At 43.3% G+C, this 14171-nt stretch overlaps 1 protein-coding gene across 1 annotated transcript in view; it reads left to right on the plus strand.

The window, feature by feature from the left end:
* Positions 1-14171, plus strand: part of PRR12 (proline rich 12) — a 116385-nt gene that overhangs the window by 83470 nt on the left and 18744 nt on the right. The window contains exons 9-11 of the mRNA XM_073570839.1: positions 7203-9109; positions 12018-12143; positions 13618-13715. Of these exons, the coding sequence (XP_073426940.1) occupies positions 7203-9109; positions 12018-12143; positions 13618-13715 (2131 nt within the window). The remainder of the gene's footprint in view (positions 1-7202; positions 9110-12017; positions 12144-13617; positions 13716-14171) is intronic.

Genomic DNA, 14171 nt, shown 5'->3' on the forward strand with positions numbered 1-14171 from the left:
CTGGGAACGGGACCTGCCGGGAGCATTGCTGAGGCCTGGTGATGCCTCGAGGGACATCGGAAGGTGAGAATATGATGATTTTTTTTATTTTAATTCTATTTTTTACAGGGATATGGTAGCCAGAGCCTGGAGGAGAATCTCCTCTTCTCCACACAGTAGGTACCATCCGCAAATGTTTGCTTACTTTTTGCATGGTGGGCACAGCCACATGTGGAAACTAAGCAGAACAATGCATTCCTGTGTGTGCTGATTTTCCTGCGATTCCGCACAAAGAATGAGCATGCTGCGTATTTTTCAGCGATGCAATTCCGCCGCGGAAAAATCCGCAGCATTAGCACAGCATGTGCGGAATCGCATAGGAATGCATGGGATGCTTTTTTTTTTTTTGCTGCAAAATCGCGTGTTTAAAATCGCCACGAAAACGCAGAAAAAAACGCTACGTGTGAATACAGCCTTACTCCCATCAACCTACACCTGCTGCCTCTAATAACAGTGACAGCAGGATCGGATGATGGGGATATTCCTCACCCGCCATCTGCGATATACGGTAACTAAATAAATGAATGTAAAACCCGGCGTGGGTTCCCCAGTATTTTCTATAACCAACAAGGCAAAACTCACAGCTGGGGGATGCAACCCTCAGCTGTCAGCTTCAGCAAGATTGGTTGTCAAGAATAGAGGGCTCCCCACGCCTTAGCTTTAATTATTTAAATGAATAAATAAAAAAAAAAGGTGTGGGGTCCGCCTCCATTTTTGACCAGCTTTGCTAAAGCTCACAGCTGGGGACTGGTATTCTCAGTCTTGTTAGAGGCCATTGATATAGTCCCCCCCAGCCTAAACATAGCAGCCCGCATCTGCCCAGAAAAGGCACATCTATTACACACACACATACACACACACTGAGCTTTATATATTAGACTAGCTGAAGAGCCCGGCGCTGCCTGGGCATAGTAACTAACTGTGGTTAGTTATAACAAATTATAATTATCCTCCATCCCATAGTCCCATGCCCATATACCCGTCATACATATCCTCCATCCCATAGTCCTGTGCCCATATACCCATCATACATATCCACCATCCCATAGTCGAGTGCCCATATACCCATCATACCGATCCTCCATCCCATAGTCCAGTGCCCATATACCCATCACACATCCTCCATCCCATAGTCCCATGCCCATATACCCATCATACATATCCTCCATCTCATAGTCCTGTGCCCATATAACCATCGCACATCCTCCATCCCATAGTCCCGTGCCCATATACCCATCACACATCCTCCATCCCATAGTCCCGTTCCCATATACCCATCATACATATCCTCCATCCCATAGTCCAGTGCCCATATACCCATCACACATCCTCCATCCCATAGTCCCGTTCCCATATACCCATCATACATATCCTCCATCCCATAGTCCAGTGCCCATATACCCATCACACATCCTCCATCCCATAGTCAACCAATATGACATCATAATGAGCGGCGGAACTTGCAACCTATGATGAATCAGCGTCGCCATGGCAATCTTTATGACATAATGAGGGGCGGGGCTTGATACACACTTTTTCCCCATTATGTAGATAGGGGCAAAATTGTTTGCTGAATTGGAACGCGTGGGGTTAAAATTTTGCCTCACGACATAGCCTGACGCTCTTGGGGTCCAGATGTTTGACTCTGCCAAATTTTGTGGCTGTAACTGCGACGGTGCGGATGCGAATCCCGGACATACACACGCATACATACTTACATAGATACATATATACATTGAGCTTTATATATTAGACTAGCTGAAGAGCCCGGCGCTGCCCGGGCATAGTAGCTAACTGTGGTTAGTTATAGAAAATTATAATTATCCTCCATCCCATAGTCCCGTGCCCATATACCCATCATACATATCCACCATCCCATAGGCCTGTGCCCATATACCCATCATACATATCCTCCATCCCATAGTCGAGTGCCCATATACCCATCACACATCCTCCATCCCATAGTCCCATGCCCATATACCCATTATACATATTCTCCATCCCATAGTCCCATGCCCATATACCCATCATACATATTCGCCATCCCATAGTCGAGTGCCCATATACCCATCACACATCCTTCATCTCATAGTCCCATGCCCATATACCCATCATACATATCCGCCATCTCATAGTCCCGTACCCATATACCCATCATACATATCCTCCATCCCATAGTCCAGTGCCCATATACCCATCACACATCCTCCATCCCATAGTCCCGTGCCCATATACATATCCGCCATCCCATAGTCCCGTGCCCATATACCCGTCATACATATCCTCCATCCCATAGTCCAGTGCCCATATACCCATCACACATCCTCCATCCCATAGTCCCGTGCCCATATACATATCGGCCATCCCATAGTCCCGAGCCCATATACCCATCATACATATCCTCCATCCCATAGTCCCGTGCCCATAACATATATCCTCCATCCCATAGTCCCGTGCCCATATACCTGTCATACATATCCTCCATCCCATAGTCCGGTGCCCATATACTCATCACACATCCTCCAATCCATAGTCAACCATTATGACATCATAATGAGCGGCGGCAGGGCTTGCAACCTTTGATGACATCAGCGTCGCCATGGCAACCATTGTGACATCATAATGAGGGGCGGGGCTTGATACGCACACACTGCTTCCCCAGTATGCAAATAGGGGCATTGTGACATCATAATGATGGGCGGGGCTTGATACACACACTTTTTCCCCATTATATAGAATGGGGGCAAAATTGTTTGGTGAATTGGAACGCGCGGGGTTAAAATTTCGCCTCACAACATAGCTTAGGACGCTCTCGGGGTCCAGACGTGCGACTGTGCCAAATTTTGTGGCTTTAGTTGCGACGGTGCGGATGCCTATCCCGGACATACGAACAAACATATACACACACACACACACATACACACTTTGAGCTTTATATATTAGATATACAGATATAGACACAGAAACAACATATGTATGTGTGTGTATATAATTTACGTGTGTGTGTGTATATACATGTGTGTGTGTGTGTGTGTATATATATATATATATATATATATATATATATATATATATATAATGTGTAGATATATAGCATTGGGCCTCCATCTAGTGTATATGTATATAATAATGTTTGTATATAGGTAGGAATGTGTTTGTATATACATACATTTCTATGTACATAAATACAGTTGTGGCCAAAAGTATTGACACCCCAGCAATTCTGTCAGACAATACTCAGTTTCTTCCTGAAAATGATTGCAAACACAAATTCTTTGGTATTATTATCTTCATTTAATTTGTATTAAATGAAAAAACACAAAAAGAATTGTCCTAAAGCCAAATTGGATATAATTCCACACCAAACATAAAAAAGAGGGTGGACAAAAGTATTGGCACTGTTCGAAAAATCATGTGATGCTTCTCTAAATTGTGTAATTAACAGCACCTGTAACTTACCTGTGGCACCTAACAGGTGTTGGCAATAACTAAATCACACTTGCATCCAGTTGACATGGATTAAAGTTGACTCAACCTCTGTCCTGTGTCCTTGTGTGTACCACATTGAGCATGGAGAAAAGAAAGAAGACTGTCTGAGGACTTGAGAAACCAAATTGTGAGGAAGCATGAGCAATCTCAAGGCTACAAATCCATCTCCAAAGACCAGAATTTTCCTGTGTCTACCGTGCGCAGTGTCACCAAGAAGTTTAAATCCCATGGCACTGTGGCTAACCTCCCTAGATGTGGACAGAAACGAAAAATTGACAAGAGATTTCAACGCAAGATTGTGCGGATGTTGGATAAAGAACCTCGACCAACATCCAAACAAGTTCAAGCTGCCCTGCAGTCCGAGGGTACAACAGTGTCAACTCGTACTATCCGTCGGCATCTGAATGAAAAGGGACTGTATGGTAGGAGACCCAGGAAGACCCCACTTCTTACCACGAGACATAAAAAAGCCAGGCTGGAGTTTGCCAAAACTTACCTGAAAAAGCCTAAAACGTTTTGGAAGAATGTTCTCTGGTCAGATGAGACAAAAGTAGAGCTTTTTGGGCAAAGGCATCAACATAGAGTTTACAGGAGAAAGAAAGAGGCCATCAAAGAAAAGAACATGGTCCCTACAGTCAAACATGGCGGAGGTTCCCTGATGTTTTGGAGTTTCTTTGCTGCCTCTGGCACTGGACTGCTTGACCGTGTGCATGGCATTATGAAGTCTGAAGACTACCAACAAATTTTGCATCATAATATAGGGCCCAATGTGAGAAAGCTGGGTCTCCCTCAGAGGTCATGGGTCTTCCAGCAGGACAATGACCCAAAACACACTTCAAAAAGCACTAGAAAATGGTTTGAGAGAAAGCACTGGAGACTTCTAAGGTGGCCAGCAATGAGTCCAGACCTGAATCCCATAGAACACCTGTGGAGAGATCTAAAAATGGCAGTTTGGAGAAGGCACCCTTCAAGTATCAGGGACCTGGAGCAGTTTGCCAAAGAAGAATGGTCTAAAATTCCAGCAGAGCATTGAAAGAAACTCATTGATGGTTACCGGAAGCGGTTGGTCGCAGTTATTTTGGATAAAGGTTGTGCAACCAAGTATTAGGCTGAGGGTGCCAATACTTCTGTCTGGCCCATTTTTGGAGTTTTGCGTGAAATGATCAATGTTTTGCTTTTTGCTTCATTCTCTTTTGTGTTTTTTCATTTAAGACAAATTAAATGAAGATAATAATACCAAAGAATTTGTGTTTGCAATCATTTTCAGGAAGAAACTGAGTATTATCTGACAGAATTGCAGGGGTGTCAATACTTTTGGCCACAACTGTATGCTATGTCAGTGGATTCATCACTTGATGTATATCTGCCCCCTCTGAAATCCGTGTCATGGTTTCATGTCATTATCATAAATCTTGTAAGTGAAATGCTTAGGAATCAGATGCCTGAAGATTTGTGTACAGGGAAGGGAGCTGATGATCCAGCTCATTAATAAGGGGATTCTTAAAAAAAAAAAAAAAATCAAGACCAAATACCTGAATAATAAAGGACAAGTGCAGAGCTGATGAAAGCAAATGATAGCATTCCTGTGGTTACATGGCGGTGTGGAGATTAGAGACCACTCTGCTGGTGACCTTGGGGTGGTGACCTCACTGTGCGACTTCAGTACTGACCAGAAGGTCACATGTGGCAGCATTTGGCAGCAGAGCTGTGTACATCCTATTCCCCCTCTTAATAATGGATTACCTGACAGCTGAGCATTTTGCAGGACTGCGTTCTGGCATCGTATCATCTATTGTATTAGTTCTCTAATGTGCTGCAAGGTGGGTGCGATAATTTTGCCCTGATCTTGTCGCCCAGGGCTACTGTTGGATCTCCACATGCTGATAGCCAGTAATAATTTATAAGCTTGCTGCACTTCAAGACCACCTTGCCATGAATATGTAATTTTTTTACCTGGTGTAAAAGCTGCTGTTCTGAATCCGGCGTCGTTTTTTTTTTTTTTTTCCTGCTCCTCTCTGTTCCTGAACTACAGCCCTATCTTCACTCTACCTAAATCTAGTCTTTTTGGCCAACTGGGCATTGAGTGAAATGGCCACTTGGCTTTAATAAGACTTGGGATATTGGGAAGAGGGATATATGAATATCTCAGTTGCGGAGAGGCGAAGGAACAAAATAAAAACCACGCCAGATTCAGGAAAACGGCGGCATTTACACCAGATAAAAAATTACATATTTATGTCAAGTGACAAGTCCTTCCTTCTTAGGCTGAGTTCACACGTGGCGTTTTTTTCGCTTTTCTGCGGCGGGTTTAACCACGCGATTTTGCCGCGAAAACGCGAAAAATAAGCATCCCATGCATTCCTATGGGATTCCGCAATGCTGTGCTAATGCTGCGGCTTTTACCGCGGCAGAATTGCTTCACGGTAAAAAACGCAGCATGCTCATTAATTTCGCGGAATCGCGGCGATCCCGCACCCATAGGAATGCATTGTTCTGCTTACTTTCCCCATGTGGCTGTGCACACCATGCGAAAAGTAAGCGGAACATTTGCGGATGGTACCCACGGTCCGGAGGAGAGGAGACTGTCCTCCGGGCTTTGGGTACCATATCCCTGTAAAAAATAGAATTGAAAATAAAAAATATTGTTATTCTCACCTTCCGACATCCCGGGCAGCCTTCCCGCCTCTCTCCACGCTCCCGATCCCAGTAAGCCTTTGCGAGACGTCGCGATCCCGCGAGAACAGACGTCATCGCGGTAATTGTCGCAAAGGATTACTGGGATCGGGAGCGTGGAGAGAGGCGGGAAGGCTGCGCGGGATGTCGGAAGGTGAGAATAACAATATTTTTTTTAATTATTTTTTACATTCTATCTTTTACTATTGATGCCGCATAGGCGGCCTCAATAGTAAAAAGTTGGTCACACTCGTCAAACACTATGTTTGACGAGTGTGACCAACCTGTCAATCAGTTCTCCAAGCGATGCTCCAGATCGCTTGGAAAATGTTAGCAATTCTGCAAGCCAGTTTTTCCGCGGGAAAATCGCGGGAATTTAAAATGCGATTTTCCCGCAGAATGGAATTCCGGAATTCTCGCGGTAATTTCCGCGAGAGTTCCGCTACGTGTGAACCCAGCCTTAAAGGGGTTTTATACTGATTATTCATTTTTTTTAAACCAGTTTAAACCATTTTTTTTTTTTTTTTTTTTTAAATGCAAAAAGGAAAAAAAAAACTTTGATAGCGGTCAACAATGCTTCCCAGGTTCTCTGCCAGTCTCTATTCCTTTTTTCCATGCGGGCTGGGCATGTTACCAATGTTGTGTACATACTAAATTCACTGTATAGACATGTGACTCCTGCAGCCAATCACTGAAAGCAGCGGTGACACATGAATCACCACTACAGCCAGTGATTGGCCAAAGTGATCACATGTGTGTCCAGGACAGAAGGGGCACTACAGATACTGGTAGGTGACCTGGGTAGCATCATAAGAGAAGCATCAGATTAGTAATTTTTTTTTTATTATTATTTCTTGGAAACCCCACTTTTGGGGTTGGAAAATTCTTCAGTAAGTGCCATTATTCTAATTTGTTTATATGGGAGGAAAATTATTATTTTATCATTTAGAACTTTTTGTATATTTGCATCTAATGCAGTCATTTTTATGTTTCTCTTCTAGAAGGCAAAGTCAAACAAAAGCACCTGGAGCTAAAAGTCCGGTGGCCGTGACCAAGCCAGAAAAATGTGATAAACCAGATTGCTTGGTCAAAATGGAACCCGTTCAAAGACCTGAAAAAACGGAGGCTGGAGAGAAGACTGAGAAACTGGAGAAACTTGAAAATATGGAACAAGAGGAAACCATTGAAAAGGACGAAGCTGTTAACAACATTATTGAAAAGGCAAATGTTGAAGAAGATCAAGAACTGCAAAATGTTGAAACCAACGTAATAAAGGAAGGGGCTCCTGTAGAAAATGAAAAAATAATAGGAAAAGTTGATCCAGAGGAAAAGACAGAACCCTCGCACCAAAATGAAGTACTGGCTAAGAATAGTGACATATCTGAACCTGTGGTGCAGGATAAAATTGGAGTTATGACAAAACCTGAGCCAGTGGCCAAGGCAGAGAAGTCTGAGCCTATGGCAAAATTGGAAAATATTGAACCCACGTTGACACCTGAAAAAGTTGAAATAGTGACGAAAGTGGAAAAAACAGACACAACTGTAAAAACTGAAAAAAGCCCACATGCGGCAAGACCTGAAAAACAAGAACTTACTCCAAAGACTGAAAAGATTTCATCTGCTGGAAGGCAAGAAAAGTTGGAACCAGGTACAAAGGCTGAGAAGATTACCACAGGTAGTAAGCAAGGGAAGCCAGAACGCATTGTAAAAACTGAAAAGGCTTCTTCTGCTGTGAGACAAGACAAACCTGAACGTATTCTAAAACCAGAAAAGAATTTGACAACCGTAAAGCAGGACAAGGTGGAACCTGTTGTAAAGCCTACAGCTCCCGTAAGACAAGAGAAGGTGGAGGCTACAGTCAAAGTAGAGAAAAATGTAACTGTGGTCAAGCCAGAGAAGATGGAAGTAAAACCAGACCCAAAAGTGGAGACAACTCGAAAAGCTTTGAAGACTGAACCTTCAGGAAAGTTGCATCCGCCAACAGAAAAGTCATTAAAAGACGAGATATTGGATGCACCAAAAAAGGCTGAAGTAGAGAAAATAGAAAAACCTGAAGCACCCAGTAGAGCGGAGCAGAATGAAGCATCAAAGAAACAAGCCAAGCTGGAAGTAGTGGAACAAACAGCGAAAAGTGAAGTACCAAACAAATCCGAGGGAGAATTGTCACAAGAGAAAGGCATTAAGAAGGAAAAGGTAGAAAAAACTTCAAAGATGGACAAGCCAACAAAGGCTGAACGCTCTGAAAAAACTGGAAAAGTTGAACGTCCAGACAAACCAAACAGGATGGAGAGAACTGAAAAATCACGGAGGCTGGAGAGAGCCGACAAATTACCAAGGTTGGAACGAGCTGATAGATCGCCAAGGTTGGAACGAGCTGATAGATCGCCAAGGTTGGAGAGAGCCGATAGGTCGCCAAGGTTGGAGAGAGCCGATAGGTCGCCAAGGTTGGAGAGAGCAGACAGATCACCCAGGTTGGAGCGAGCCGATAGATCACCAAGATTGGAGAGAACAGAAAAGACAGCCAAGTTTGAGAGGCCTGACAAACCTATTCGTGCTGAGAGATCTACTAAAACTGCCAGGACAGATAGGTCTTCAAAAACGGACAAGTACGAAAGACCGGAGAAGATGCCCAAGTTAGAAAGAATGGAGAAACCACCGAAGCTCGAAAAAGTGACTAAGAACGACAAAGTTGAGAAAGTTGTCCGAGTCGAGAAGATTGAAAAACACATAAGAGTGGAAAAAGTGGACAAAGTAGAACCAATGCCTCCTAAAGTAGCACTGAAACCTAAACAGAAGCAACACACAAAAGTAAAGGCTGAACCACCACCGAAGAAGAGGAAAAAGTGGCTGAAAGAGGTGGCATCATCCTCTGATTCTGACTCTTCACCTGACCAGCAGAGTGAAGAAGGTGAGATGATGCTGGGGGGGGAGTTATAGAAATATGACCACACCGTTCTCACGACATTGCTTATAATTTACGTCAATGAGTGTCAGGACAGTATCGTCTGTCAGCGACACCATCAGATCCCCCTACTCCATCAAATCATGCCATTTAAATGCCGCTGTCAGTGATGGACCGTGGTATTTAAATGGTTAAGCAATAGCAATTGGATCACGCTACTATTACATGAAGATGTCAGCTGTGTATCACAGCCTCTGGGTATGGTGCTAGCTGAGCTCCTGAGTCCAATACATATGCAGGGACTCGATGTCTCATCACTAGCCATTACTTTATGATTGTGGCGGATATCCTCTGGGATCCCCGCTAATTCTGAGAATGAATGGACTGCAGCCGACCCCGGTCACTGTAGAAATTAGAGGAAGTTATTTACATATTCTGAATAAAATACTATATTTTTTTGCTTTGCACTTGGCACCACCACCAGGCAACTATGTAGTATTACACCACTACAGACAGCAATTGTTTTTTCACCCTTAATACTTTTCCTGCCCCTTTAAATGCCTGCTATATACACATGTGGTCAAAATTGTTGGTACCCCTCATTTAACGACAGAAAAACCCACAATGGTGACAGAAATAACTTGAATCTGGCAAAAGTAATAATAAATCAAAAATCTATGAAAATGAACAAATGAAAATCAGACATTGCTTTTCAACCATGCTTCCACAGAATTTTTAAAAAAAATAAAACTCAGGAAATTGGCCTGGACAGAAATGATGGTACCCTTATCTTAATATTTTGTTGCACAACCTTTTGAGGCAATCACTTCAATCGATTCCTGTAAGGCTAAGTGCACATGTAGCAGAAATTTTCTGCTGAAAAACAGGACTCCGTTCCCAGAAACCGCGCTTTTTTTCTGCGCGTTTTCCGCGCATCTTTGGGTTTTTTTTCCGTGCGGTTTCTAGACACATGGAAAAAGCCAGAAACGCGGAAAAAAACGCGAAATTAATGATCATGCTGCGTTTTTTTAACGCGATGCGTTTTTTTTGCGGTAAAAAACGCATCAATGTGCACAAAAAGTGCCAAATGCATAGAAATGAATGGGGAGCTTCTTTTTCGCGTTTTTCCCGTGGATTTTTTGGCAAGTCCGTGGGAAAAACCGCGAAAAAAATGCTGTGTGTGAACACAGCCTAACTGTCAATGAGACTTTTGCACCTCTCGACAGGTATTTCGGCCCACTCCTCAAGAGCAAACTGCTCCAATTGTCTCGTGTTTGAAAGTTGCCTTTTCCAGACGGCATGTTTCAGCTCTTTCCAGTGATACTCAATAGGATTTAGGTCAGGGCTCATAGAAAGCCACTTTAGAATAGCTCAATGTTTTCCTCTTAGCTATTCTTGGGAAGTTTTAGCTGTGTGTTTTGGGTCATTATCCTGTTGGAAGACCCATGGCCTGCGACTGAGACCAAGCTTTCTTACACTGGGCAGGGCATTTCTCTCTAGAATCCCTTGAGAGTCTTGAGATTTCATTGTACCCTGCACACATTCTAGACACCCTGTGCCAGATGCAGCAAAGCAGCCCCACAACATAAGAGCCTCCTCCATGTTTCACAAGAGGCACAGTGTTCTTTTCTTGATATTCTTCATTTTTCCATCTTTGAACGTTGAGCGATGTGCTTTGCCAAAAAGTTCCATTTTTGCCTCATCTGTACATAGGACATTCTCCCAGAAGCTTTTTGGATTGTCCACATGTAGTTTGGCAAATTCCAGTCTGGCCTTTTTATGATTTTTTTTTTTTTTTTTTTCAACAATGGTGTCCTCCTTGGTGGTCTCCCATGAAGTCCACTTTGGCTCATGCAACGATGGATGGTGTGATATGACACTGATGTTCCTTGAGCTTGAAGTTCACCGTTAATCTGTTTAGAAGTTTTTCTGGGCTCTTTTGCTACCATTTGTATTATTCGTCTCTTTGATTTTTCATGAATTTTCCTCCTGCGGCCACGTCCAGGGAGGTTGGCTACAGTCCCATGGAGCTTAAATTCCTGAATAATATGTGCAACTGTAGTCACAGGAACATCAAGCTGCTTGGAGATGGTCTTATAACTTTTACCTTTAACATGTTTGTCTATAATTTTCTTTCTAATCATGAGTTTTATTTTTTTTTAAATTCTGTGGAAGCATGGTTGAAAAGCAATGTCTGACTTTCATTTGTTTATTTTCATAGATTTTTGATTTATTATTACTTTAGTCAGATTTAAGTTATTTCTGTAATCATTGTGTGCTTTTCTGTCATTAACGAGGGGTACCAACAATTTTGACCACGTGTGTATGATATAAAGTACATATCTAAGGCTGGTTTCACATTTGCGCTTTTGTGCGCAGCGCATCGTGCGCACCCGTGCACCTATATTTAACATGACGTGCGCATGGTCTTGCGCATACTTGCGTTTTCGTGCGCATGCGTTTTTTTGTCTTTCGCGCCAGACGCAACATGTTGCATTTTTTGGTGCGCCCAGTCTCGGCAAAAAAACGCTTGCGCACGGAATGCGCAAAAACAACACATTGAAGTCTATGGGAACGCAGGCGTGCGCATGGTTTTGCGCACGGTTGCGTTTTTTTGCGCATGCGTTTTTGAGTTAAACAAGTCTAGAATGTTCTCTAGACAATGGAAAAAATGACACACCTAAAAACGCAAGCGCTTAAAAAAACGCAAACGCATGCAAAAACGCATGTAAAACGCAAGCAACGCTGCGTTTTTTTGACGCATCAGCGTGCGCATGACGTTAAAAAAACGCGCGTTTGTTTTGCGTTTTTTATACGCCCGATGCGCAGCGCAAAAAAACACTAATGTGAAACTAGCCTTACAACGTGATAAGAGCGAATGAAATAGCTTTAATGTTTTAAATGTGCTTTGCAGAGCGCGTTCCCGTTGGCCGAGTACTGAACACAAGAGCAATGAAGGAGATGTACCGAAGCTATATTGAGATGTTGGTCAGCACGGCATTAGACCCGGATATGATCCAAGCATTGGAAGATACAAGTGGTGAGTTGCTACTGTCTTATTCCTCCTTGAAATTGGCAATTACAGTGCCCCTTGAACAGTTTGCTACATATGCAATGAGTTAATCCTTTTAAGGGGTTGTCCAGATTTTTGGCCATTTTTTTTCTTGCCTAGCTTAAATACCGTATATACTCGAGTATAAGTCGACCCCCCTAATTTTGCCACAAAAAACTGGGAAAACTTATTGACTCGTGTATAAGCCGAGGGTGCACAGTGAGTGGCCTCAGTTATCTACACAGTATGTGGCCCCTGTTATGCTGCACAGTGAGTGGCCCCTGTTATGCTGCACAGTGAGTGGCCCCTGTTATGCTGCACAGTGAGTGGCCCCTGTTATGCTGCACAGTGAGTGGCCCCTGTTATGCTGCACAGTGAGTGGCCCCTGTTATGCTGCACAGTGAGTGGCCCCTGTTATGCTGCACAGTGAGTGGCCCCTGTTATGCTGCACAGTGAGTGGCCCCTGTTATGCTGCACAGTGAGTGGCCCCTGTTATGCTGCACAGTGAGTGGCCCCTGTTATGCTGCACAGTGAGTGGCCCCTGTTATGCTGCACAGTGAGTGGCCCCTGTTATGCTGCACAGTGGCCCCTGTTATGCTGCTGCTGCCCCTGACTCCCTTCCAAAAAAAACAAAACAAAAAAACTGCATACTCCCCTCCGTCGCTGCCCCCTGCTCATCAGCGTTGCGCTCTGCAGTGACTGTGCAGGCAGAGAGCGCGATAGCGCTCTCTGACCTGAATGTCACTGCAGAGGACGCAAGACAGCAGAGCTCAGGGACAGGTGAATATGCCTCCCAACCCCCAGTTCATACTCACCGGGTCCTGGCGCTTGTCTCTGCAGCTCCTCTGCTTGTTCCATGTATGTCGGCGCTGCTCTCTTCCTGGTTCAGCGGTCACGTGGTGCCCGCTCATTAAATATGCGCATATTTAATGAGCGGGTGCCATTTGACAGCTGAAGCAGGAAGAGAGCAGCGCCGACAAACATGGAACAAGCAGGGGAGCTGCAGAGAAGGGTGAGTATGATCTGACACCCCCGCTCCCCCTTCCCCGGCTGACCCCCGGTATATGACTCGTGTATAAGCCGAGAGGGGGACTTTCAGCCCCAAAAAATGGGCTGAAAATCTCGGCTTATACACGAGTATATACGGTACATGTATTTTTGGCTAAAAATAATTTTTAGAATTGGGTAACATATTGTTTTATTTTTAGTTAAATGCATATGTACATATAATTTTACAATTATCTTTCTTATAAATTCATGTTTTTGGTTCTAAAATTGTAAAATACATTTTATAAATATTCATTTTTAATTTTGAAATATTGTATTTAAAAGTATTTGGGGTGTTGGCCAGCATGAGTCACATAATGTGTGATGCAATAAATGGTCTGCGTAGCCTGGTCAATGACCGTCAGTGCATTGCCCCTTATGCTGTGTCACTGTTTATCTTCCTTCTCTGTTCCAGACGAACTTTACCTTCCGCCCATGAGAAAAATTGATGGAATTGTAAATGAACACAAGAAAAAAGTCCTGAAGAAAATCTCTCTGAGCTCATCGGCTCAGGTAATGTTCCACTGTGGACATACACTAATGAGATGGATAAATTGATTTTTTGGCTTAAATGCATGTTTCTGGGTCTAAAAAGTATAAAATAAATTTTATATTTATTTATTTTTCTTGAAAGTTGTATTACATTTTGTTTTAAAAGTGCTAAATTTCTCAATATATCTTTAACCCCTTAACGACCAGGGGTATTTTTGGTTTTGCATTTTCATTTTTCCCTCCCCTTCTTCCCAGAGCCATAACTTTTTTATTTTTCCGTCCATATAGCCATGTGAGGGCTTATTTTTTGCAAGACGAGTTGTACTTTTGAACGACACCATTGGTTTTACCATGTCATGTACTACAAAACGGGAAACAAATTCCAAGTGCGGTGAAATTGCAAAAAGAAGTGCAATCCCACACTTGCTTTTTGTTTGGCTTTTTTGCTAGGTTCACTATATGCTAAATCTGACCTGC

This window comes from Dendrobates tinctorius, unplaced genomic scaffold (genome assembly GCF_039654945.1).
Source record: "Dendrobates tinctorius isolate UK_male_01 unplaced genomic scaffold, ASM3965494v1 ptg000028l, whole genome shotgun sequence".
NCBI lineage: Eukaryota > Metazoa > Chordata > Amphibia > Anura > Dendrobatidae > Dendrobates > Dendrobates tinctorius.